Here is a 27,881-nt window from a genome sequence, read left to right on the forward strand (position 1 = left end):
AAAGAAAACCTGGACAATTCACACATATCTGGAAATGAAACAACAGCATCCTGAACAAACTACTGGTCAGAGAAGTTGGTAATCAAAGGGAAGCAAACCAAAGTGGAGATGCAACATAGCAGCAACACCTATGGGATGCTGAAGGGGTAGTTCTAAGAGGGAACTTTACAGAGAGAAACTCAGCATTAAGAACAAAAGAAAGATCTCAAATCAACAACTTAACGATGGAACTAGAAAAAGAAGAAAGTAAACCCAAAGTTAGAAGGAAGAAAATAACAAAGATCAGAGCAGAAAATATATGAAATAGAAGCCAGAAAAATAATTGAAAAGGTCATTGGAACTGAGAGCAGTTTTTAAAGATAACCAAAATGGACAAACCTTTATCTAGAATTAAAAAGAGAGAGAGAAGACTCAAATAAATAAAATCAGAAATGAAAGAGTTATGCATACACATACTGTAATATTATTCAGCCGTGACAGGAGCAAAAAGGAAATCCTGCCTTTTGATTCAACATCGATGGACCTTGAGGGCATTTTGCTAAGTGAAATTAAGCCAGAGAAAGACAAATACTGTATGATATCACATACAGTGTTAGTGGTCTAGGAAAGCTGAACTCATAGAAACAGTAAAATGGTGGTCACCAGAGGATGGGGGAATGGGGTACAGGGAGGGGGGTTGGAGAGATATTGGTCAAAGGGTACAAACTTTCAGTTATTAGACAAGTTAGTTTGGGGGATCTAACATCCCCCATGGTGATTTTAATTGATAATCCTGTATTAGGGCCGTCTGAGTGGCTCAGTTGGCTAAGCACCCAACTCTTGATCTCAGCTCAGGTCTTGATCTCATGGTCATGTGTTCAAGCCCCGTGTTGGGCTCCACACTGGGTGTGGAACCTCCTTTGTCAATAAATAAATTAATTAATTTTTTAAAAATCCTGTATTATGTACTTGAAAGTTGCTAAGAGAGTAAACCTTAACTGTTTTGCCCAAGGAAATGGTAATTTTGTAATGTGATGGAGATTATTACCGAACTCTACGGTGGTAATCATTTTGAAATGTGTAAGTGTTTCAAATCAACATATCATACACCTTGAACTTACACAACGTTATATGTCAATGACATTACAAAAAAGCTGGAAGAAATAATTAAATGGCAAGTGTTAGGTGTATTTTACATCTAAAAAAATAGTGAAATAAAAAAAAACTAAAGAAACTAATCTGAAGTGTGAAAGTGGCTTCCTCTGAGACACTAAGTTGTCCTAGTTATCTACTCAAGATTGTGCCTCCCTATAAAAGAGCTGTCATGACATTGGGTTTTTTTTTTTTTAAGATTTTTTTTATTTATTTGAGTGGGGGAGGGGCAGAGGGAGAGGGAGAAAGACTTCCTGCAGAGTCGGGAACCCGACTGGGGGCTCCATCCAGGACCCTGAGTTCATGACCTGAGCCAAAGTCAGATGCTTAACTGACTGAGCCACCCAGGCGCCCCCATGACATTGCTTTTTAAGAATCCCCTGGTGGTTGTGCAATTTGGCTTGAAAAGCTTTGTTCTATGTTCTTGCGTAAGAACTACTTTTCACCATCAGGTAAGTAAAGAAAGCATTTATTTCATTAAAATAATAAGTACTTATTATTTCATTAAAATAATAAGTACTTATTATTTCATTGAAATAATAAGTACTTATTATTTCATTGAAATAATAAGTACTTATTATTTCATTGAAATAATAAGTACTTATTATTTCATTGAAATAATAAGTATTTTGAGTACTTACTCAAAAATATGAGTAAAAAACACTGAAGAACATGAAGAATTTGAAAATCTTCTCAAATGCCATTAAGCTTTTAACAGTTCTTCATAAAACTTCTGACATGGTCTTCTTTTATTTTATTATTTTTTTAAGATATATTTATTTATTAGAGAGCGCGAGTGTGAGCGAGGGGAGGGGGAAAGGGAGAGAGTGTATCTCAAGCAGGCTCCCCACTAAGTGCGGACACCCCCCACCCCAATCAGGGCTTGATCTCAGGATCCTGACATCATGACCTGAGCCAAAATCAAGAGTCCTATCTTTAACCAACTGAGCCACCCAGGTGCCCCTGGTCTTCTTTTAAAGCTTTTTTTTTTTTTAAGGTTTTATTTATTTATTTGAGAAAGCATGAGAGAGAGAGAGAGAGAGAGAGAGAGAGATCACGAGCAGGGGGAGGGGCAGAGGGAGAAGCAGACTCCCTGCAGAGCAGGGAGCCAGACGTAGGGCTTGATTCCAGGACCTGGGATCATGACCTGAGCAGAAGGCAGACGGTTTACCGACTGAGCCACCCAAGCTCCCTCTTCTTTTAAACCTTGAGAAGACTTGCTTGTATCAGAAAAAGTAACCTGAATTTTGTAACCTGAATTTTCTTCTCACATCTGATGACAAACTTTAATTCTATTAGTCAAAGGACATACTGTTTAATTTTTGGTCTGTAATAACTATCTTAGAATCTGTTTCAGGATCCTTCGGCGGGAATACAACAGTGAGCAAGATGGGTTGTTGGTCTTTACTTCATCGAGGTTTCAAGCCTGTGATTTAAAGGACAGACTGAATGCGTGGAATCTAACAAAACAAAGAAACCAAACAGACTTTCAATACAGAGAACAAACTGGTGGTGGCCGGAGGAGAGGTGGGAAGGGCAGGGGGAGGGTGCAGTTGCAGAACAGAGGTGATGAAAAGGTAGAAACTTCCAGTCACAAAACAAATATGTCACAGAGGTGAAAAATATAACATAGGGAATATGGTCGATATTGTAGTGACATTGTCTGGTGACAGTTGGTGATCACACGTATCAGGGTGAGCCCTGAGTAATGTATAGAATTGTTGAATCAATATGTTATATACCTGAAACGAATATAACATTGTATGTTCATTGTACTTCAATAACACAAACAAACACATAAAGGACATACGGAAGTATAAAACTTCAGACTCTAAAAGCCACCGGGCTGGAGAGGACCTCAGGACAGGGTTTTCTAAGCTTCTGGCTATGACTCATCAGTGAAAGCTTCCTCACACTTTCCTTATCAAATCCACTTTCTTAACACTTTTTTTTTTTTTTTTTTTGCCAGGCGCTAATTCTATACCCTGCTACTGCTGTCTCGGTTCATGCTCTTAATGCTGAAATTCTGCCTAAATCTTAACTAACTGGTACCCTGATGACAGATGCTGTCTTCAGTCTACCTTTCCCACTACCTAACAGGGTACTCGAAAAGGGTACATCTGTTATCATTCCCTCACTTAGGGCCCTTCTGTGGTTTCCCCCCTGCTCACAAAATGCTACCCTTTGTATTATGTCCTAAACTCCTTGACCGTTGAACACCTCCTAGCCCCATCTGTCCAGTCTCCACCCCATTTCTCCAGCACTCTCTCCAAATACACAGGCACCCACATCAACTACGCTGGTCCGCTGACAGTTTCTTTAATATGCCAGAGAGTTTTCATTCTCCCTTGCTCACACAATGGCCTTGCCTAGCTGAAAGACCCTTACCCATGCCAGTCCCCCTTTTCCTCAGTATTTATGCTTAGAGCTATGAAAATGAATAAAGGGAGAGCTCACAAAGGTGGACTTGGGATGCTAGAAGGGGAGGCTGGTAGGGGGAGCCCTACCATCCAGGGTCAATTACAGGAAGAATTGTCAATTATAGATCCCTACCAGAAGAATCGCTACGGGAATGAATCATCAATTACGGGTCCCACCAGGAAAGATGTACATTGCATCTCCCACAAGAAATCGACCACCCCAGCAACTCAGCCAGTGAGAAATGATCATCACCCCGAACTCTTGCTTCTCTCCAATGGACTTTTGTGTAAAACAACGCCTCCCAACTTCCTCCTCCTTCCCCCGTAAAATACCATTCCTCTCTTTTATTACACTTCCTATGGTTTTGCCATAGCTTGCTTATCCCGGATTGCAATTCTCTGCTCTTCCTGAATCAACCATCATGACTGTTGGCAACATAACTGACAGTCTTATTTTTCAGGTTAACATGACTTGGTGATCAGAAGTGGGATCCAGAGAAGACCCCCAACAATTCGGAGGCTGATGACCAAACGGGTACCTCTCCGCACAGACCCTGCTGGGCTCACTGCTTTCTTTCCAACCCTGGAGAATGAGGTAATTTTCTCCTGGATTTCAGGCCCCGTGTCTTGTGTTCAAGATCTGTTTTAAGGCCTTGGGTTTTCTTGTTTGTTTGTTTTTTACTTTGAGAATGCCTGTTTGCCCTTTGGTCCAAGTCCTGTTTGGAACCGGACTGTTCCAATAGAACCTTGCTGGCCTTTGCTCTGATTTCTTTCTGGAACCAGGCTGTTCTTGTTGAAACTGCTGTGTTTTCCTCTTTGCTTTAGAGAAAAATCTCTAAGAAATGGGATTCCCCCTCGCCCCACTGAAACTCAGGACTATCCTTTATGTTTAAAAACTCTGGTCCTGGGGCGCCTGGGTGGCTCAGTCATTAAGCGTCTGCCTTTGGCTCAAGTCATGATCCCAGGGTCCTCAGATCCAGCCCTGCATCGGGCTCCCTGCTCCACTGGGAGCCTGCTTCTTCCTCTCCTACTCCCCCTGCTTGTGTTCCATCTCTCGCTGGCTGTCTCTCTCTCTGTGTCAAATGTAGATAGATAGATAGATACAAACAAACAAACCCTGGTCCTTCCACATACACATTTACAACTAAGTGGACTAACTTAACCAAAAGTAATTTAGAACTTCAATGGACATTTTGGAGAACTTTCGATCTCCCCATACTTGTTTTACCCAAAATTAAGTTAGAAAGCCATGGCTCCCTAAAACATTTTTTATTTTCATTTTTATTTTTTTTAGATTTTATTTATTTGTCAGAGAGAGCATACAAGTAGGGGGAGCGGCAGGCAGAGGGAGAAGCAGGCTCCCCGTTGAGCAAGGCGCCTGACATGGGACATGATCGCAGGACCCTGGGATCATGACCTGAGCTGAAGGCAGATGCTTCACCGACTGAGCCACCCAGGTATCCCCTGAAAAAATTTTTTCAAAGAAAGAAGAAAAAAGAAAAAAAGAAAAAAAAAAGCCTGAATGGAAAGTCTATCATCATCATTATTATTATTGCTACTAATGATTATTATTTTAATAATATTTTAAATGGTACCTTGAGGCTTCTAATTTTGCCTCTTTGCAAAATAGTATTTCTAAATTACCTGAGGCACATAACTGAAAGAAGTCAAAATGGCTCTGAGGCCTCATTTCCCCTTCCCCACTTTCTGTATTTCTAGAAACAAAGCAGCCACCTTGAGTTCAGGCCCCACCTCCAGCACCATTTTCCTCTCTTCTCTCCGCCAAATTTACTCTTCATCAGACTCTCCCTGCTCCCTCCTCTTTTGAACCTATTAAAACCTACTTCTTTCAAGTCTTCTGAGGCTCTATATAAACGTCAATTTTCTTACATTCCCTAGGTAAGCTGTTGCGGTTCAGCACCGATGGCCAAGAAAGAATTCTTGAGACATCTTCGTCAAAAAAGGTGATTTTATTAAAACAGGGGGACTGGACCCATGGGAAGAAAGAGCTGCCCTGGGGAATGGCCCATTATATACTTTCAAGCTGGCAGGGGGTTAGGGAGAGCGGAAGTCTCTAAGGAATTTTGGAAGCAAGGTTTCCAGGACCTTGAAGGGGCTAGCTGTTGTTGGGAAAAGGTCATTTTTTTACTGTTTAGTAAACCCTCAGTCACGAGACCCTTCAGTTGTGTATCCCTGGGCCATATGCTTGGAGGATGATTGCTAACATTGATCTTGGGGGGAGTAGAGATAAAGGAAGTTTCCAAAGGAATTTGAATATGTTAGCGAAGACTCACAGGATCGGGAGGGGTCGGGATAATGTTGAGCTAAGATTGCCTTTTGTCCTTAGCAAAGTAGTAACATCAAGGCACCTGAGCAGACAGAGGACGGTCACTCGACCTGTCTCAAGGGCTTGTCACTGGGCTGAAGGAAGTAAGGACATTTAATTTTTTCTTTTGCCTTTGTTTCCCACATCACCTGGACTAAAGCCGAATCGTAAGCCATAGTGAAAGAGTTTCTCAGAGTGACTGAGGACCCCCATAAGTTTGCTGAAGAATTTTAACATAGTTATTCAGATTTACCGACCTGGTTTCTCAGATTTATATCTGGTAGTTCACATGCTTGTTGGTGGGGACCAGGCCAAACGCTGGACGAAACTAGCCCAGTGGGAACCTCCTGAAGGGGATGTAGAGAAACAAACCCCTAACTTTTGGCAAGATGCCTGAGCATTTGCTGGAAAGCTCCACCAGGCAATTTATGCTGGATTGTCATAAGCCTGCTGATTGGTACAAAACTCAGGCTTTCACATAAAAGCCTGACCAACCTCTTCATATCTGTTACAATCAACTCCAAGTTGTCTTTTGCTTTTTTAAGGATTTATTGATTTATTTATTTTCTAGAGAGCACAGCCCGGGAGAGGGGAGGGGTGCATGGCACACGCACCCCCTGAGCGCGGAGTCCAAAGCAGGGCTCGATCTCACCACCCTGAGCTCATGACCTGAGCCACAAGCAAGAGTCAGATGTTCAACCAAAGGATCCCCCCAGATGCCCCTGCAAATTATCTTCTAAGAATATTCTGGTCTTCCTTTAGATGTTGAATCTACCCCATTAGTAGCATTCAACGCTGTGTTTATCAATGAGCTGGACCTTTTTAGTTAAAAAGACCAGGTTGGGATGGGAAACGGCCCACTCCAGATTTAGGTAATTTGGCAAACTGGCTTGCTTGCATCCTAAATGAGTCACCTGAAAGGAAGACTTCTAAAATTCTCAATGTTCAACTGCGGCAAATGAAGGTTCTTTTTCTTTTTTTTTTTTTAATGATTTTTTTATTATATTATGTTAGTCACCATACAGTACATCCCCGGTTTCCGATGTAAGGCTCGATGATTCATTAGTTGTGTATAACACCCAGTGCACCATGCAATATGTGCCCTCCTTACTACCCATCACCGGCCTATCCCATTCCCCCAACCCCCTCCCCTCTGAAGCCCTCAGTTTGTTTCTCATAGTCCATAGTCTCTCATGTTTCATTCCCCCTTCTGATTACCCCCCCTTTCTTTATCCCTTTCTTCCCCTACTGATCATCCTAGTTCTTATGTTCCATAGATGAGAGAAATCATATGATAGTTGTCTTTCTCTGCTTGACTTATTTCACTTAGCATTATCTCCTCCAGTGCCGTCCATGTTGTAGCAAATGTTGAGAACTCGTTCTTTCTGATAGCTGAGTAATATTCCATTGTATATATGGACCACAACTTCTTAATCCAGTCATCTGTTGAAGGGCATCTCGGCTCCTTCCACGATTTAGCTATTGTGGACATTGCTGCTATGAACATTGGGGTGCATATGGCCCTTCTCTTTACTACGTCTGTATCTTTGGGGTAAACACCCAGTAGTGCAATGGCTGGATCATAGGGTAGCTCAATTTTTAACTTTTTAAGGGACCTCCACACTGTTTTCCAGAGTGGCTGTACCAACTTGCATTCCCACCAACAATGTAGGAGGGATCCCCTTTCTCCACATCCTCTCCAACAATTGTTGTTTCTTGCCTTGTCTATTCGGCAAATGAAGGTTCTAAACAAAACCAAAAATCCCCTAGTTTCTGTTATTAGTGCAAAGAGCCGGGGGCACGGGGCCCCTGGGTGGCTCAGTCGGTAAAGCAGCTGCCTTTGGCTCAGGTCATGGTCCCAGCGTCCTGGGATCGAGCTCCGCGTGGGGCTCCCTGCTCACCAGAGGGCCTGCTTCTCCTTCTCCCTCTGCCTGCTGCTCTGCCTACTTGTGCTCTGTGAAATAAATAAATAAAATCTTAAAAAAAAAAAAAAGCTGGGGTATTACAAAAAGTTTTGCAAACTTCAGCATTCCAGCACCTTCAGTCTTCTGTGTCCTCCTAATTATCAGTGATGGGGCTCTTCGCGACCCTCCTCGTCACGGGCTCAGACAAAGCACTCTCCAGATTGGGAATGAATCTCTCCGTCCCTATTTATACGGGAGCCACCTTCATGGTCCTCAGCCCCACGGCTGTGAAGCAGCCCCTGTCTCCGAGTATTAAAGCAGTTCAAACAGTAGGGGTCTCTCATAACCCTCAGCACGGTCCTGTCTCTGAACCCATCCCTTTTGTCTAGGAGCTTTGAGAGACACACGCCCTTTTTTCCTTGATTCTTCTGGCCCTATTCATTTATTGGGCTGAGATTTCTTAGCAAAGTATCAAGCCGGAATTTCCTTCTCCCCAAAGAGAGAAATAAATCTAGAATTTGATAGCAGTAACCAAAATAGCCAACCAGGGGAAAGAAATGACCTTTTGGCACCTTTTCTGTGCTCTGTCTCTGAAGGCACCATAGCTGAGGCTGGGGACACTGATCATTTGTTCCTATTGGGTCAGCTACCATCCTCTTGACGGGAAAAATTCTCAACTGATGTTGGCAGAATCCACAGTGCATCTCCCATCAAGACTCAAATAGATCCCTCAGAACCTCTCCCCATATTTAATCAATGTCCTATAAGTAAAAAAGCCCTTCAAGGCATCAAGCCTATAATAGAAGATTATATAAGGCTCAGGACCTCATAATCCCCTGCCCTGGTTCTTGTAATACCCCTATTTTACCTGTGAGAAAACCCAACGTCTGAGAATGGAGGCTTGTTCAGGACCTCAAGCAATAAATTATTTTTTTAAAAAGATTTATTTATTTATTTGAGAGAGACCACGAGAGGAAAGAGGGAAACGGATTCTCCACTGAGCAGGGAGCCTGACATGGGACTCGATCCCAGGACCCCAAGATCATGACCTGAGCAGAAGGCAGATGCTTCACCAGCTGAGCCACCCAGGCGCCCCCTCAAGCAATAAACACTTCTGTCACCCAGGACCCTGCTGTTCCTAACCCGCATGTGCTACTGACCTCCATTCCCACTGAGAGCAAAATTTTCCCTGTAACTGACCTAAGGAGAGCACGTTTAGTGTTCTAGTTGATAAGGGCGCTAGTATCTTCCGGCCTTCACTTGGGAAGAATGGACATACATCTGGCCAGGAATTCCCCAGGGTTTCACAGAGAGTACTTCTTCTCACGAACCTTAAAATCTGATTGGGAGTGTTCTGCAGGCTCGATTTTGTTATAACATGCAGATGACTTGCTTCTCAGCTCCCCTTCTCAAACCTCTTCACAGGAAGATGGCATCCATCTGAGGTGGGACACAAAGGCAGAAGAAAAATTATGAAATTTCCTTACCACCTACAGCCCATTGACAAGTCCTTGAAACAGGCATGGTGACATTCCTCTCGGGACTCAACTGCCTCAATGTTAATACTGCACCCCCTCCCCCAGGATCCTGTAAGTCTACTTTAACGTTTAAAAATTCCTTTGGAAACTTCCTTTATCTCTAACTGCCGCCCCCCCCCCCAAGATCCATGTTGGCCATCATCCCCCAAGCATATGGCCCACCGATATACATCTGAAGGGGCTCATGACTCAGGTTTTATTAGACGGTAATAAACGACCTTTTCCCACCAATAGCTAGCCCCCTCAAGGTCCTGGAAACCTCGCTTCCAAGATTCCTTAGAGACTTACACTATGCCTAACCCTCTCCCAACTTGAGGGTATATAATGGGCCATTCTTCATGAGCCCGGTGCAGCTCTTTCTGCCCACGGGTCCTGTCCCCGTGCTTTAATAAACCACCATTTTGCACCAAAGACGTCTCAAGAATTCTTTCTTGGTCGTCGGCTCCAGACCTCACCCCAACTCACCTCACCAATATCCCACAACCTCATCACGTCTGCTAAAACTTTTGCCTTCAAGACACACAAAGTCTCCAGGGGAAAATTGCTATTTGCTCCCATTCAGATGAGGCACTTAGAGCATAAGATCTCAGAGAAAGCTACATTGTACACCCATGAAAGCCTTTATGACTGCTTAGCACTGACACATTCCGTTTTGACATCCCTGTGACCATTTATAGCGAACTCCTCTAACCAACGCGGAATTGTCCTGGTTTGCTGATGGTTTTTATTTAAAGGAGAAAAATGGTGAATCCCAGTCGAGTGAATCCCACTATCACAACTCCCTTGAAATCATCAAGGTAGCTCCTTCACCTCCAGCTTCTTCAAAAACACAGGTTGAGTTAGGTGACTTTCCTCAGGCTCGTACCGTAGCCAAGGGCAAAACCGCCAAGCATTTATACTGATAGTGATTGGCTCTCAGGGCAGCTCCTGGCTTTGGAATATTATGGAAACAACGAGGGGTCCTTACCTCGAATGGTACATAATAGTAAAAATGGATCCGATGTCCAAAATGTATTAGATGCCACACTTTTGCCAGCTGCCCTGGGGCACTCCAGACTTGTATTAAGTCTGGGGCATTACAGACTCTACTCCCTGGAGGCCAAAGTAATCCACCTCACTGATACGTGCACCAAAAACACTGCTCTCAAGGAGACCAACAGCCAAACCTCGGTCAGAGTCCAAAGATATGTTCTCTCAAATGATAATTTCGGAAAAACTGACAAGAGATACCCAACGTTTGGCCTCAGAGAGGGAGAAACAATATCGAAAATCTAATCATTGTTGGTTAGATAAAAAGAGAGAGATGTGGTTTGGACCAAGTAACAATGTGGCCCCACTAGAAGTTCTAAAATTCCCACTAACAAGTGAACATGCATGAAACCATTGGTCTACCGACATAATCATAGTGTTCATGAGCCAGTATTGGTGGGGAAAGGTGAATAAGGCCCCAGAAAATGACTACCTCACTTGTCTTACCTGTCCAAAGTATAATCCAGGGAAATCTGTTCACGCAAATGGATTTCATACAGCTTCCCCATCTCATAGATACAAATACGTTTGAGTCATGGTTTGTATGTTTTATCACTGGGTCAAACTTTTGTGGACAAGCCAGTGCTTCTGCTATTGGAAAACATGATCCCCCCTTGAACTTCATAGTGACCAGGGAACCCATTTTACTGGTTAGCTCCTTCAACAAGCATGCACTCTTTGGCGGGTTTTTATAACACTTTCATTGTGCCAACCGTAGGGGCTGTGGGCAGGCTCTCCCAAGATGAGCCACTCTGACATGAAGATTATCTTTTTTTTTTCTTTTTCTTTTTTTAGTAGGCTCCACACCTGACATGGGGCTTGAACTCACAACCCTGAGATCAAGGGTAGCATGATCTACCAACTGAGCCAGCCAGATGCCCCAAGATTATCTTGAGCTGAAGGCACTCAAGACCCTGTGGGCGCAGAAGAAACGTTTGCCACTCCCTTATGTACACAGAAGAATATAAATCGGGGGTCTTTCCCAGAATAAGAGTTATTAGGAGAGATGACTTTTATCTGCATGACCCATCTGTATGGCAGGGCAAATATCTAATTACCAAACATCTGTTCTCCTTATTGCCCCGAGAATTGCATTTCTTTCCCCTAATGTCCTGGACCCCTATGCCCTTCTCCTTAGTTCAGGATGACGAATATACCTCATTTTGCCTGTTTTTGGAATTTTCATGTCTATGTGGATTCTCTGCATATACAAAATTAAATTCAATTTTCTCCTTTTAATCTGTCTTATGTTAGTTTGATTCGTAATCCAGCTAGAAGGACCCGAGAGGGGACAGGAACTCTTGCTCCCAGGCAACACCCTCCTTAATCCTGAGGGTTAGTCACACACTAATAGCACTATTAAGACTCAATAGGCAAGGGACGCCGGGGTGGCTCAGTCAGTGAAGCGTCTGCCTTCTGCTCAGGTCATGATCCCGGGGTCCTGGGATCGAGCCCCTTGTTGGGTTCCCTGCTCAACGGGGAGCCTGCTTCTCCCTCTGCCTGCCGCTCCCCCTGCTTGCACTCTCTCTCTCTGACTAGTAAATCTTGAAAAAAAGAAAGCAGCAAACCCAGACTGGACCTTACACCATCTGGTGATGTGAATGTGAAGATTTCCACATGTGGACGGACAGTTTTCCTGGGATGTCCTGATACCTTTTCTTCACTCTTGCCTCTCCTTGGTTTCCCATGAAAAGACCATTTCCTTGTCCACATTTCCCAAAACTCTGTGAAAGGGGAGAAGTTTTCTTTTGATCATGGCCTTTTGGAAACAGCCTCATCATGATTCCTTGATTCTACTTGCCTTTTCTGAAGGGTTAGAAGGTTCAGAATTCATAAAAGTCCTTCTTTCATCTAAACAACCGAGGGCTGCTGGGTTCTTATCCAACTTCATGATCTCTGAATTTACAACTTTAAAGACTGTATAATTCAATAACATTTATTTTCAAAACAGGTTTGTTTTTTTTTTTTTTGGAGATAACGATACTCCAGCCCCCCTGCAACTCACCAGTGAGAAACTGTCATAACCCTGAACTCTTCTCTCCAAGGGACTTTTTTTAAAAAAGATTTTATTTGTTAGAGAGAGAGAGAGAGCATGAGCAGGCGAGGGGCAGAAGGAGAAGCAGGCTCTCTGGTGAGCAGGGAATCCAATGTGGGACTCGATCCCAAGACCCCGGGATCATGACCTGAGCTGAAGGCAGACACTTAAGCGACTGAGCCACCCAGGCGCCTCCAAGGGACTTTGATTCAAAACAACCCTGCCCAACATCTTCCTTCTTTTCTACAAAATAATATTCCTCTCTTGCTTGTTGGACTTGCCAATGGTTTTGGTGTAGCTTGCTACTCCTGGATCGTAGTTCTCTGCTATTCCAGCATAAACCCATCTTTTGCTGATAAAATAACTGGAATTTTTTTTTAAAGATTTTATTTATTTATTTATTTATTTGAGAGAGGGAACGAGCGTGAGCAAGAGAGCAGAAATAGAAGGAGCAGCAGAGGGAGAGGGAGAAGCAGACTTCCCGCTGAGCAGGGAGCCTGATGTGGGGCTCGATCCCAGGACCCCAGGATCATGACCTGAGCTGAAGGCAGACGCTTAATGACTGAGCCACCCAGGTGCCCCTGAAGGCTGTTTCTAAGTGCTCTGTTCAAATGCACCCAGAGCCATGGCTTTCAGCACATAGTATATGTTCAAATGCTTCAGTCTTGAAGCCCTGTCTCCTGACTTCGGGTCCCCTACACTATCCTGTATTGTGTATTTATTTGTCACCTAGTGGCCATATGACCTTGAACAAGTTGGTCCCCGTTTCTCAATTTCTTCAACCATAGAACACAGGTAATAATCAAACCTTCATAGTACCGTTGTGAAAATTAAAGGACCGTGCAAATGAAGAGGTTAGTGTTCACACTCCTGACACAAAGAAAGCACTTAAGTGAAGGTGTTAATATTATCATAAAGGTTTTAGTAATATGAGGACTTTAGTGTGTCTTAGTGTGTAAAGAGCTTATGCAAACTTCGAAGAAATCTAGAAGACTTTATGAAGAATCAGACTGACAGATTTAATTAAAAACAAAGATGGTGGGCTCCTGGGTGGCTCAGTCAGTTGGGCAACCAACTCTTGGTTTCAGCTCAGGTCATGATCTCAGGGTCGTGATGGAGCCCAGTGTTGGGCTCTGCACTGAGCACAGAGCTTGCTTGAGATTCTCTCTCTTCCTCCCCCTGTGACCCTTGCCCTGTTCATGCTCTCGCTCTAAAAAAAAAAAAAAAAAAAAAAAAAAAAAAAAAAGGGGGTATAAGCTTCACATAGGTTCCTATACTGGGAACACTTCTCACTAGTGAGAACCGTAACCTAACACAAATGGAAAAGATGACTGTACCAAGCCTAAACTAAAAATGGACAAACAAAAAGAAATACTCTGAAGAATAGAATACAGTGTTTTTCTGCTGGACAATTAACTCTTTCTTGAAAAAGCTGCAGTAAGTACGAGAGAATGTGGTTGTTCCAGTCCATGAAAGATGGTCAGTGGTGAATCCTCTATTTACAGAGTTTTACTGAGCCCCGGAAGTTGAAAAATTGTAATTTCCTGGGACTACATTAGAACTCCATAATTTTTAGACTCTAAAATTGCAAAGTTTTCCTGCCACTATTAAGCAGCCCTATTGTTATTTTGTTTAAGTAATAGCATATTTGTCAAAGAGAAGTAAATAATATAAACTAATACTTTCTTTAAAACACCTATTTTATACATTCTGGTGTTAAAAATAGGTGTATATTTATCTACTGTATATTACGTTACGGGTTTTTTGATCTGCTGTGTCTGACCTGCAGTGGTTCTCTAGAGAAGTTGGCCACTTCAGACAAGGGATAGATTCAGATTTTGGAGACTCTATTTCACATGATGGGTGAAATATTTCACATTTCCAAAAGACTGGTCTTGTAAAAAAAAAAAATTCTAGTGGCAAGTTGATTTATTTTTATTGGCTCTCTTATGCCAAGGAATCTTTGTCTTTATTTCCATGCATATTTTTTTGCCAGTAGTTCAACAGAATCAAATATCTCTAAGTCAGAAAAAATACAAAGATTGGAAGAATGTAAACAGAATTTGAGATCATAAAGATTTAATGTTTCATCATGATGTTTTCTAAAACAGGAAGGTTTTAAGAAATATTCAAACTGATAGTTTGCTAGATAATGCTGAATAGAGAGTCATACAATCAGAGAAATAAAAAAGGAAGAATATTTTGCCAGGGATTTTAGGTGTTATGTTTTGTGCAGAAAATATATATACCTCTTAGAGGATCACAGGAAAGTGTTGCAAGTCTAAACCCTAGAATCTTTCCAGATTTAGATGAATTTATGGCTTATGATAATGTTGATATACCTAATGATAGGAAGGAATTTCATGAAATTTAAAAGGAATTTCTAGGGGCGCCTGGGTGGCTCAGTTAAGCATCTGCCTTTGGCTCAGGTCATGATCCCAGGGTCCTGGGATCGAGCCCCACATCAGGCTCCTTGCTCAGGAGGGAGTCTGCTTCTCCCTCTCTCTCTGCTGATCCCCCCTCCCCCTGTTCTCTCTCTCTCTCTCTCTCTCTCAAATAAATAAATAAAATCTTTAAAAAAAAGAGCTTCTAGAAAACAAAAATAAAAAAAAATAAATGGAATTTATAATGCTAGTAGGAAATTTCATTAGACCTGAGATACCATTCAGAATAAAAGAAGGAAAACTCTCTTCCTTACTTTTTTAAAAACATGTATTTATTTATTTTAGAAAGAAAGAGAGAGAGTGTGTGCTTACACCCACATGGGGGAGAGGGAGAGGGAGAGAGAGAATCCCAAACAGATACCTCTCCCCTGCACCAGGTGCAGAGCCTGACTCAGGGCTTGATTGCATGACTCTGAGATTATGACCCAAGCTAAAATCAAGAGTCGGCTGCTCAATGGACTGAGCCACCCAGGCACCCCTCTTCCTTACTTTTTGATACAGTTAAACAGGTGCAACCCATCATAAAAGTGTCAGGTTATAAGTTAAAAGTGCTATCATAACAATACAGGAAAGATGTATTGACATGATGGAAGTGAAAGAAAAATTTTGATATGGCCAAACTTAGCAGGTTCTTGGGTTTGGTTTGTTTTGTTTTGTTTTGAAAGTTTTATTTATTTAAGTAATTTCTACACCCAACACAGGGCTGGAACTCAGGACCCCAAGATCAAGATTTGGATGTTCTTCTGACTGAGTTGGCCAGGCACTCTGAATTTAGGAAATTCTTACCTGGAAGAAGACAATATTGACATACAGAAGCTCACGGCCAGAAAAATCATAATGGAGCAACTCTGGTAGGTGTATAAAAGAGTAGAAGCCCTCATTTCCTCCCCCCAAATGATTATCCCACATGTGTGTCTTGCTCTGCCATAATTTCACATGTAAAATTTCTGTGTCTGTGAATTCAAATGTAGCTTTTAAATATTTCCTTTTTTTTTTTTTTTAAGATTGACGTATTTATTTTAGAGAGAGAGCATAAGCAGGAGGGGCGAGGGAGAGGGAAAGAGAATCTCAAGCCGACTCCGCAATGAGCCTGGAACCTGATGCAGGGCTTGATCTCACAACCATGAGATCATGACCTGAGCTGAAACCAAGAGTCAGATACTTAACCAACTGTGCCACACAGGTGCCCCCCCACTATTAAATATTTTATAAAGGACTTACTATTTATTTATTTAGCAAATTCAATGAGCAGATGGGCTATTCTAATGTCTGTTTTAAAAACCTAGGCACATAAGGATATCCAAGGACAGCAAGGTCAGATGCAATCAGGGTATTTACCACACAAATTAGCATTCACCCAATACTGATACACATAATATCAAATGAAGAAACACACTCTGCTGAAATCAAAAGGGTCTTGATGCAAACAGATCACACATTTTTATGCAACTTCTCAGTGTGAAATGACTTTTTAATCAGGAAAAAAGAGCATATAATCCTCCAATGAGAAAACCTGACAAGAGATAAAGCTTCATGCTTATTTGAAGGCCTTATCCCCTTGCTTATAACAAAGGAAAGTAACTTTGCAAGTATGCCTGATTCATATTAAACTTCAGCGAGTCATATGACTATACCCTCTGAGTTAGAAAATGAACAAAGGGCGCCTGGGTGGCTCAGTCTGTTGGCAGCCGACTCTTGATTTCAACTCAAGTCATGATCTCGGGGTCCTGGGATTGAACTCCGTGTCGGGCTACAAGCCTGTCAGGGAGCTGCTTGAGGATTCTCTCACTCCCTCTCCCTCTGCCCTTCCCCCCGTTTGCTCTTTCTCTCTAATCAATCAATCAATCAATCTTTAAAAAAATAAACAAAAAAGTAGAGAAACTGGAAATGTATGAACTGGATTAAATTATCACTTATTTAGGGAAATAGGCATACTTAAAAATATTAGGATATTAAACTGTCTTCAGATTTTAACTGGTGAGAAATCAGAATAGATCTGAGTTATAGCAAGCAGCCATTGATTTGGTTCTAAATATTCTGATCATTTAAGTCCGGCTGAAATTTCATCTTCAGTGATTTTAGACAGCATTCAATATCAACAATTCATATTTTAAAAATCATCATTGTGTTTTGATATTCTAAAATTGAGTCATGAATTTTGCTTAATTCGATCTTATCTAGGTTTGGAAGCTACCTTTATGTTTCTGTTTTGTTTTGTTTTTTTTACAATACCAGTCACAATATTGGGGGCCTGAAAAAGAAGTTTCAGTAAGTTGAAGGTAATTAAAAATTATCTAAGCTAGTAACTATTTCATGAGAAAATGTACAACATGGCGATTCTCTCTATTGAAGTGAGATACACTAGGAAGTATATTTTAAAAATATTATTTGCTTCCAGAGCGCCTGGATAGTCCAGTACGTTGAGCACCTGACTCTTGATTTTGGCTCAAGTCAGGATCTCAGGCTGGTGAGATTGAGCCCCGTGTGGGGCTCCCCGCTCAGTGGGGAGTCGGCTTGAGATGATCTCTCCTTCTCCCTCTGCCCTCCTCACTCACGCACTCTCTCTCTAAAATAAATACATCTTTAAAAAAATAATTAATTAATTAAAATAATTCCTTCCATTGAGGCCAGGAATATAAAATTGTAATAAATTCTGATTTGGTATGATTTTATATTTAAACTTAATGTTTTTTTCATTTTTTCAATATATTTCAACTACTTTTACATTGTAGGGAAAATTAACCACTAAAAAAATTATTTGAAGTATAAATGTACTGGCATACATTTTCTCTTTCACCTCTGGAACCAATATGACTTGGCCGGGCACTGGCTGTATGTCCTACTTATTTTCGTGAAAGGAAAGTCTTGGTATTTTGTATCTTTATTTCCTGACTAAATGTGTTTCCCTTCTTTAAATTAGTAGCAGAATTTCTCCCAAGAAACAGGCCTGAGTCTGTAAAAAAAATAGTATAGCATGCTAAGATTGGGAACCATCAAATCTCTCAATAAATGGGTACTTTGTAAAATAAATTTTGCTAAAATTCATACAAGAAAAGAAAAAATAAAACTCTTCATGAGAAACCTCCAGAATATGAAAGGTACAATGCTTACTAACTGAAAAATAAGTCTCCGGAGAAGGCTTGGCAAAGCTGTCAGGCCACAAGAAGAAAAGTTTTTTACTCAGTATTTACAGGACACCAAGTTGGCTCTAAAGTCAGGAGCCTGACACATATCCTAATATGACAAAGGTAACACAAACATTTTGTGCTACCTTAAAAGCATATAAACCTATTAATAATTACTCAACAATGAATTTTTTCTCTCTCTTTTATATTGGTACAGAGGGGTCTTAAAAAAAGGATTTAATTTATTTGAGAGAGAGCATGCGCAAGCACACGTGCATGAGTGGGGGGTGCAGAGAGAGAGGGAGAAGCAGACCCCCTGCTGAACGGGAAGCCCAACGTGGGGTTTGATCCGAGGACCCTGAGATCATGACCTGAGCTGAAGGCAGATGCTTAACCAACTTAGCTACCCAGGCACCCCTAGAGGGGTCTTTTGATTGTGGGATTATTTTATTTCCCTCCAAAAATGAGGTTTTTCTTATGTCACCGTCCTATATATAGCAGTATTTCTCAAGAAATTTTCTTTTTTCTTCTTTTTTCTTTTTTTTAAAGAGAGGATGGGGGGGTGGAGGCAGGGAGGGGCAGAGAGAGAATCTTAAGCAGGCTCCATGCCCAGCACGGAGCCCAACGTGCGGCTCTATCGCACAGCCCTGAAATCATGACCTGAGCCAAAATCAAGAGTCCAAGGCTTAACAGACTGAGCCACCCAGGCGCCCCTCAACAGAAGTTTTCTCATCAAGTATCCCTAATGTCAAAAGCAAGCAAGCCCTGGGAAGCCTGGCTGGCTCAGTCAGTACAGCATGTGACTTTTGATCTCGGAGTTCTGAATTTGAGCCCCACCTTGGGTGTAGAGATTACTTAAAAATAAAATCTTGAAAAAAAAAAAAAAAGGAAGATGGGACAGCTGGGTGGCTCAGTGGGTTAAGCATCTGCTTTCAGCAAAGGGGGTGATCCCAGCGTCTTGGGATTGAGTCCTGTATTGGGCTCCTTGCTCAGTGGGGAGCCTGCTTCTTCCTCTGCCTGCTGCTCTCCTTGCTGTGTTCTCTCTCTGACAAAGAAATAAATAAAATCTAAAAAAAATAAAAAGAAGAAAAGAGAAAGAAAGCCCCTATCCTGGAGATACAGCGCAAAGCCATGTCTCCTATTAGATATATATGGATATTTATTCTACCCCATAATATCTTGTGTTTGATATTATTGAAATAGTTAAATATATAAATATACAAAAAATAAATGTGAATCTTTCATATAAAAAAGTCTCAAATTTCTTACTACTAAGAAACGGAGCTTGCTTGAAGGTGTACCATGTTTATATGCACAAAGTCTTTGTCTAAAGTCTGGCACACTGTCTAATATTTCTGAATAGCCCACAAGGAATGAACTTTTATCTTGGGTATTTAACCCAAACCTTCTGCTTTCTCATTTATATTCTATTCCATAATACATGTTTACTTTCAAAATATTTATATTTTAAACTACTTGCTAGCAAGGAAAGTTGACACTGTAGGAAGATGGCCCATGTTTTATCTTGTGACATCAGGTATCCTTAGCATATTTCTGGGTTACCTAGGTTCAGAAGTAGTCTTATTCGTTGGCCAAGAATTCATGAAACATTGCTTCCTAAACTTTTAGAAACACGAAGAAAAAAAAAAAACGCTTATAAAGAGAAGGCACTGCTTTGTAATGCATTTTATTTGTATTTTCTTTTTTTAAAGATTTTATTTATTTATTTGAGAGAGAGGGAGAAAGCATGAGCCAGGGGGAGTGACAGAGGGAGAGGGAGAAGCAGACTCCTCGCTGAGTAGGGAGCCCATGTGGGGCTCAATCCAGGAACCTGTGATCATGACCTGAGCCAATGGCAGCCACGCAATGACTGAGCCACCCAGACTCCCCTGTAATGCATTTTAAGAAACAAAGTACAATGATATGAAAATGTTGGGTTCAGAGCGAATGGTCAAGAAAGAATTCTTGAGACATCTCTGTTGCAAATAGGTGGTTTTATTAAAATATGGTGATAGGACCCGTGGACAGAAAGAGTTGCACTTGGGGTGTGAGGGGTGGCTCATCATATACTTTCAAGTTGGGAGGGGGTTAGGGGGGAGCATAAGTCTCTAAGGAATTTTGGAAGCAAGGTTTCCAGACCTCGAAGGGGCTATTGTTAGGAAAGGTCATTTATTACTGTCTAATAAAGCCTTAGTCATGAGACTGGTCAGATACATATCAGTGGGCCATATGTTTGGAGGATGATTGCTAACAAGTATCTTGGAGGGTAGAGATAAAGGAAGTTTCCAAAGAAATTTGCATATGTTAAAGACGACTTACAAGATTCTGGAGGTCTGGGTAACGTTAAGCTAAGATTGCCTTTTGCCTTTAGCAAAGTAGTAACATCCAGGCAGTTCGGTTCCTAGAGGAAGGTCGCTCTGCGTGTTTCAAGGACCTCTCAGTGGGCTGTAAATTTTAAGGACGTTTAATTTTTTTCTTTTGCCTTTGTTCCCCACATCACAAATACCGGGTGTATGGAGGTAGAGAGGAACTGTCTATATTAGCTCCACAATTTTTCTGCAAATCTAATCTATTCTAAAAGTAAAAGGTTATTACTTTTTAAAGATTTATTTTAGAAAGAGAGTGAGAGATACAGCATGAACAGGGGAGGGGCAGAGAGAGAGGGAGAGAGAATTCTCAAGCAGACTCCCCACTGAGTGGGGAGTCCCGTCTGGGGCTTGGTGGTAGGACCGTGAGATCACAACCCAAGCTGAAATTGAGTCGGAAGCCCAACCAACTGAGCCACCCAGGTACCCCTAAAATTAAAAGGTTATTAAAAAAAATAATCTACCTTTAACAACTGAGGGACCAAAGGTCAGTGCCTGGCTATGATTTTTTATTAACAGAACCTGAATGACACCAGGTCTTATACTAGTTTTAATATTCTTATGCCCAATTCTCAAGCTTCAAATGAGCTCATTTTTAATCTATTGCGGTTTTTGGTCTCCAGTCGATTTTCTTATTTTTGACACAGTTTTCCTACCTTACTTTGTTGGGAATAGTGGGAAAAGCTGTTATTTAACTATTTCCAAGGGTCTGGGCAAGCAGGTGATCAAAAGTGGTAACCATCAAGGGGAAGAAAATGTAGAATGGGACAATCCTCAAGAATTCACTTCTAGGTCTGGTATTAACCAGCACAAGAATGTAACTACCAGCAAACGGATAAGATCGCAACTAAGATTTAACAATAGATCCTAACCTGGCCACTTCATCAAAACAAAGGAAGAGCATTAACTCCTCAGAAGGAGCAGCACCCGGGGGCCACACTGTACTCTCCCAGCTGGGGGAGGAGTTACAAGAAGAGGGTCCTTGCCCTTTGCTCTCCTTCGGGAAGTCACCCCTGCTCTCGAAGGCTGGGACGTGGGGAAAAGAACACAGCTACTTCACTCCCCGAAGACGGGAACTCAGACCATAGTCCGCAGAAGTAAATTCCCCACGCTCGCGTCCTGAAGTTTGCCAGACTCCGTCCTGGCGGAACCCGGGAGTGACGCAGTGGACAGAAACACTGCGCATGCGGGGAGGACGTGCGCGCGGGCGACGGGGCGTACTGCGCATGCGTCCCTCTCTTGGGCGCGCCCTTTTTCTTTCTTACGGCAGGTAAGAGGCGGCCTCGCTTTCCCGCCCTCTCGCTCCGCCCCCTGCGCGGCGCACCTCGGGGCGTTGCCATGACGACCCAGGGGCCACAGCCGGCCTGTGGCGGTACAGCCCGCCCGGTCTCCTCTGAGGACCTGGCGCCCGCGGCGACAGTGGCAAGTCATGGAGCTTTCAAGAAACGTCGCGAAGGTCAGAAAGCACACGGGCCTCGGCCGTTGCAGGCATTTCTTCTGGCTGGGGGTGGTCTTCGACACGGTGGGAGCGACCCTGCTGTTCACCGGGGTCTTCGCGCACCTGCTCTTCTACGACCTGCTGCTCTACTTGGGTTCCATCATCATCTTCTTCAGCCTGCTGTGGTGGGTCTTCTGGTACACCGGCAACATCGAACTGACTCCCGAAGAAGAGTCCTTGAAGAGGCCCTTCGACATGCCCTTCACCATGGGGGGAGCGCTGAGCCACCGCTTCTCGCTCACCATCTGCAACATGTCCACCACCTTGACGCGGATAAGGAGGCGCTGCGGTCCCAGGACGTCCTTTCTTAGACCTGCTTCTCTGAGTATGACCGTCACGGGCCGGCTCGAAGACCAGCTGGAGAAGGAAGACCAGGGCAAAGACGGAACGACAGGTGCCCAGGAGAGCGGCGACGCGCAAAACCTGTGCAGCGAGGACCTGGGCCCCAAACCTGTCGGAAGTTTAGAGGGAGTTCGCTCCTCAGGCCCTGATGCTGGGTCTCTGGGCCCCGAGACTGGGCTGCCAGGGCTTGTGAAAAGATCGTTTTTCACTCATCTGGAGCCGCCTGAGTTCACTCCATCTCTTCCAGACCAGGCTCAGCATCCAGCCGTCCTCTCCTCCAGGAGCCTGCCTGTAGTCCCCCCGGCCTCTACCCGCCAGCCTCTAGCCGTGCGTGTTTCCAGTAGCCAGTCTGAGGCCTCCTTGGCTTCTACCAGCCAGCCTGCGTTCATCGTTGTCTCTGAGAGTCAGCCTGCTGTCCCCTTGTCCTCGATGACTCAACCTACAGTCGTCCCTGCCTCTCAGAGCCAGACTGCAGCGTCTGTGGCCTCTCAGAGCCAGCCCTCTTTGGCTGCGGGCTCGCAGGACCACTTCTTGGTTTCCACGGCCTCTCAGGTCCATCCCCTGGTGCCAGTGCCTGCACAGAGCAACCTCCAGGTCCTTTTGGCCGCTCACAGCCCCTCCCTGGTGTCTGCGGCGGCACAGAGCCACCACCAAGTCCCACTAAGCCAGCTGGAGAATCCTCCCTCAGCCTCCCAAACTCTGTCTTCAAGTGCTCAGGCTTCCCAGTTGGAGACCCTGGCCACCCCTGTGTCTCTGATCCAGCTCCTGTCATCCCAGCCTTTTCAGACCCAATCTGTGGACCTGCGGGTCTCCCTTGCTGTCCAGGACTTTCAGGCCTTCTATCACAGCCAACAGACCGTCCAGAGCATCTCTTCGGTCCAAGAGATTGCTCCCAGCCAGTCTGCGCCTGTCCAGGAGTTTCAGAAGAAGCCAGTCCCACAGGCTTTTGAGACCGCGCCTCGAGCGGGCCAGGAGCTAAGTCAGGAATTCCCTGCCACCTCGTCCCCACCCCCTGAGTCCCAGGCTCCAGCTTCTCAGGCCCAGCAATCAGTGTCCCCTGAGAGCACACCCGCCCCTGCCTCAGAGAAGAAAAGTCTCCCTCCCTAGTACAGAACCAGACCCCAGCAGTCGGAGTGGCCACTCAGGCCTCGGCCAAGTAAGTGCCTTTGGCAGAATCTTCACCTGCAGTATTCCTGAATTGTTTCTGGGTCCGTCTTTTTTTTTTTTTTTTTTAAGATTTTATTTATTTATTCCACAGAGATAGAGACAGCCAGCGAGAGAGGGAACACAAGCAGGGGGAATGGGAGAGGAAGAAGCAGGCTCATAGCAGAGGAGCCTGATGTGGGGCTTGATCCCACAACGCCGGGATCACGCCCTGAGCCGAAGGCAGACGCTTAACCGCTGTGCCACCCAGGCGCCCCTCTGGGTCCGTCTTCTGATGGAACAATCCCCTCTGCTGGAAAAGAATAAGGGAGTTGAGGTGGAGGGGTCTGTTCCTTCAGGGATGAGATCTTTTCCACTTTGGTAGGGTTTTGAAACCTCGTGCCGTTAAGGTTTTACCTACTCTTATCTGAGAGTGAGATCACTTTCTTGGCTTTGTAGGGACAGGGTGGCAATTAAGACATTCCATCAGGAGCTGTGGGTGGGGGGAAGGGACTGTGCACTATTTCTGAAACAGGATGGTTTTAGGTGGTTCAGGGACGCAGCATTAAATAGCAGTGAGTCCTTCCATGGGAAGGTTATTCCCGTCTCAATTCTTTAGCTGTCTTTTTTGATTCTATCAAGGAGAGTGTCCTCAGTGTGGAGTAAGTGGTCTCCAACACCTCTCCAACATTTTGGTAGACAACAACTGCACCCAGCTATGATTTAATACCATGTGTGTTCAGGTTATTTCAGTGGATAACTTCTATTTATGTCGAGTAATACTGGTTTTTCTATTTACAGTAGTGATAGTTGCTTTTCAAAATACATTTAAGTAAAAAAAAAAAACAAAAACAAAAACAAAACACGTAGACAACTTAAACGTAAAAATTAAGCGTGTAGTGAAACTTGAATGATCCCGAAGTTTGGAAACAGTTTGGCTATTTGTAAATCCCATGAGCTTTCTACTAAATCGCAAGACCCTTTGGGCTAAACTGTTTAATGAACTCTATGGTTGATGCTACCAAGGACCAGTTCCACTTAACTCCCCAACCCCTTGTCAATTAGAAAGGTAGAAAAGGTCATGTAAAGGTCAGAAATGGTGAGCCTGCTTCTCAGTGGTTTGAGTGCTGTTATAATGGTATGCACTGCTGAGTATCCGTTTCCTGGTCTTTCTCTTTAATCCTATTCTATAAATTACCTACTCTGGAGGGGGAATATAGGGCAGAGCAGTATTTGGAGGTAATGTTAATGCTCCTTGTCTAAATGCTACCAACATATTATCCAAAAAGGTTATTTCATATTGGTTGGTTTCATTTCCAGGGTGGGGTACAATTGAGTATTCGGTGGAAGTCAAACTCTTGATTTCCTTATAATTTTCTCCAGTTATCCTTCAAGAGAATGTATACAGGTGTATATGTGTATACACTCATATCTGTATACACCTATATACATTCTGTAGCTAATCTATAGGGACAGAGCTTTCCGGCTCTGTTGGTTTTGTACAGTTTGGACATTTGGATTTTAAAATGAAATCAGTGACTTATGTTTATGTCTATTAAAAAAATGAAAAAGGAAAACACTAACAAACCACAGTAATTACAGAAAGAAAAGATTTAGTGTGACCAAAAGAGATCGTTAATTTTTTCCCCTTAATCATATCCTTTCAGGTAATTTATATGGTTGAATTAAGTCTCAATGTAATTCCTGAAGAGGGCTTGAGCATTTAACTAACTGCCAGGAATATTGGTAAACATGTATAAAGATGAAAGGATACAGGCCTTGCCATCAGAAGGCTTTGTTATAGACTTTGTTCTCAAAGGAACAACTGTAAAGAGGAGAAAATTGTAGACAAGAAAGGAAAATGGGTTTACCTAATAATTCTTAGTGGAAGAATTATTTTTTGACAGGAAGAGCCTTGCAGTACCCTTCAAATAATCATTTCACTGACTTTCTAGTCAGGGCTAGGCATTACGTGAGGCACTGGGGATTCAGAGTTAAGTAAGATGCAATAGGCCAGTAATTAGATAATAATTGCTAAGGTCTCTCCTGGTTAGTTCTGAGCTGAAAACAGACCTCTTAGACATTAACAGCAGTTTCTAACCCAAGTGTGGGCTCCATGGGCATTCATCTTGGAAAAACTTTCAGGCGTTTATTTACTTGTACACAACTTTTTTTTTTTTTTTTTTTGCTACAAAGATGACATCAGGTAGAATAAACACCAAATGTTATGACACATTTCTCTGTATTGACCGTACGATACCTACTTACCTAAGCCAAGAGTTGACAGATTTTTTCTATAAAGGCCCAGATAGTAAATATTTTAGGCTCTGTGGGCCAAGAAGCAAAATCAAGGATATTATGTGGCTGTTTATATAAGAAGAGAGAAAGCTGCCCCCGGTTTGCCTGGGTAGGCGGTAGAGTTACTTGACTCCAGTTGGATCATCTGGAGGCATCCGCCTAAGAGCAATTGGCCTGCGACAGAGGGTGAGGGGCGTGGCTTGGCCTGTCAGGCCTAAGGCCAACCCTGTGGTTCGCTCTGCCCCAGTGATACCCGGACCTGAGGGTGGGATTGTCTGCTCTCAGAGAACCTGGCCCTGTCATCTCGGTCCGCTGGCCTGAGAAGAGGTGATTTCCACAGTCTCTTGACTCCCAGATTGCGATTCCACTGGGTGGTGCCTGGCGTTTGCCAGTAGTGGAGTCTAGAATGTGTAGGTGGTGGCGTTCAGGCCCTGAGCAGACCACTAGCCAGACAGGCAGGCATTGGGAGGTCTGGGGGGAGCAGGGGTGGAAGCCGATGCCCAGGTTGGTCTTTGAAGCTCACAGTGCAAGGCCACAGCAACACAAAAACGCAGAGTGAGGAGGGGTGCTCCTGGTGTCTAGTGGGTGGAGGCCAGAGGGGCTGAGCACAACACACAGGGCACTGGCCAGCCCGTCACAACACAGAATTATCCCACCCAAAATACTGTTACTGTGACGTTGACAAACCCTGATTTAGAATAATTTAAAAAAAAATTGATCTATAGTTCATGAGGTACTTAAGGAAAAATCTTTTTATCCTCAGAGGACTCGTTAGCTCTTAAATAGTCGTGGTATCTTCTATAGAGACCATGAAGATTTTATTCACCTTTGTTTTATTTATCTTTATATTCCCATTCTGAATCAACACAGACGTGGGGGCATTTATTAATAACATACAGCTAACATTTATTGGGTGTGTATAATACACTACACACTGTACTAAGTAATTTACAGGCATTGTCTCTTTTCTCTTAACAATTAGGTAGGCACCATTATTATGTCCACTTCAAGGAGGGTAGACTTGACATCGATTGAAAGGTTAAGGCATTTTCTCAATGTCACACAAATAGTGGAGCTGGAATTAATGTGCAGTTGATGTATAATTTGTTAAAAGGTGTAGATTCTAAGCTTTCCTTCCAAGTTAAAGTTATTAATGAGCCTTTTTTTTTTTTTGTAAGCCTATCAGTTGTAACAGTCCAGATCAGTCTGTGGGTGACTTCCCTACCAAAAGCTTTACTCCCAGAGAGAGAATGAAAATCAAGAATTGTTCTGCTCTGTTTATACATACCATCTCACATAAAAATTGCTTTTTTCTTTCCAGAATCACCAATGTTTCTACAGATTTAAGTGCCAACTTTATAAAAGCACAAATACTTACCTAATCCTCCTTTCGGAAACCTCCGTGTGGGGCCCTGACCTATCTCAGACCAGCAGACCTACTACACTGCCTTTGCTAAGTATGCGTGTGTCAGTGTTGGGGAGAGTTTTCCAGCTTCAGATCATAAAGTTCTTTATTGCCAGAATTTTAAGCCATAATAAACTATGCTATTCCAAATGAACTTTGTTTTAAAACAAGTTGGTTTTTAAAATAGACTCTTGCAAAGCATTCCAGCATTCCAAGTGGAAAATAATGCCTTGCATACTCTGGGCGAAGACGAAAGTAAGTACACTTCCCACAGAAATGGACATTGGAAAATGTAAGTCTGTGTATTTAAAGGTACTTTGTGACCTCGCTGACTAATAGAAAAGTTAACACAATCAGTACATCATAACATGCCACAATTTACATGTTCATTTTGATTGGAGGAAAGTGAATTTCTGATTTTCCCAAGGATTTCAAAATCTGATTGGGTTGTATATTTTAATGATAATCAAATAAAATTCATTTGAGAGTATCCTCCTCTTATATTCTTTCTTTGTATCAGTAGATTATTTATGCAAGAATGTTCTCATATATGGATAGTTTTCTTTTGAAATTTCCAGTTATAGGCAAAAGCATGTTTTTAGATGGGACAATACTTTTGATCAAAGCTTCCAAAAATTTAAACTTTTTATATTTCTTCCCCCTTTCTGTCCTACGCTTCCGTATTTCTGTATTTTTAATTTAAAAAAATTAACTCAGACCGGAAGACTATGCATTGCAGATATTTGGAACAAAGAATAATGGAAGGACATTACACTAAATGAAGTAAGCCAGTCACAGCAAGATAAGTACTGTATGGTTCCACTTAATGGTGTTTCTCATACGACGGAATTGAATTCACGAGACAGGAAGTAGAGGG

At 42.9% G+C, this 27,881-nt stretch overlaps 1 protein-coding gene across 1 annotated transcript; it reads left to right on the forward strand.

Moving 5' to 3' along the window:
- Positions 1-21,531: 21,531 nt before the first annotated feature.
- On the forward strand, positions 21,532-27,492 carry LOC113270771 (fibrous sheath CABYR-binding protein-like). Its single transcript, XM_026520289.4, has 2 exons — positions 21,532-23,314; positions 26,921-27,492. Exon 1 carries the CDS (start codon positions 21,748-21,750, stop codon positions 23,263-23,265), a length of 1,518 nt encoding a protein of 505 aa, XP_026376074.2. The 5' UTR covers positions 21,532-21,747; the 3' UTR covers positions 23,266-23,314; positions 26,921-27,492.
- Positions 27,493-27,881: the final 389 nt, after the last annotated feature.

This window comes from Ursus arctos, unplaced genomic scaffold (assembly GCF_023065955.2).
Source record: "Ursus arctos isolate Adak ecotype North America unplaced genomic scaffold, UrsArc2.0 scaffold_2, whole genome shotgun sequence".
NCBI classification, from domain to species: domain Eukaryota; kingdom Metazoa; phylum Chordata; class Mammalia; order Carnivora; family Ursidae; genus Ursus; species Ursus arctos.

What these genes read in the sequence shown, in the direction of transcription:
- LOC113270771 (XM_026520289.4), top strand. Translation starts at nt 21,748, where the DNA reads ATGGAGCTTTCAAGAAACGTCGCGAAGGTCAGAAAGCACACGGGCCTC.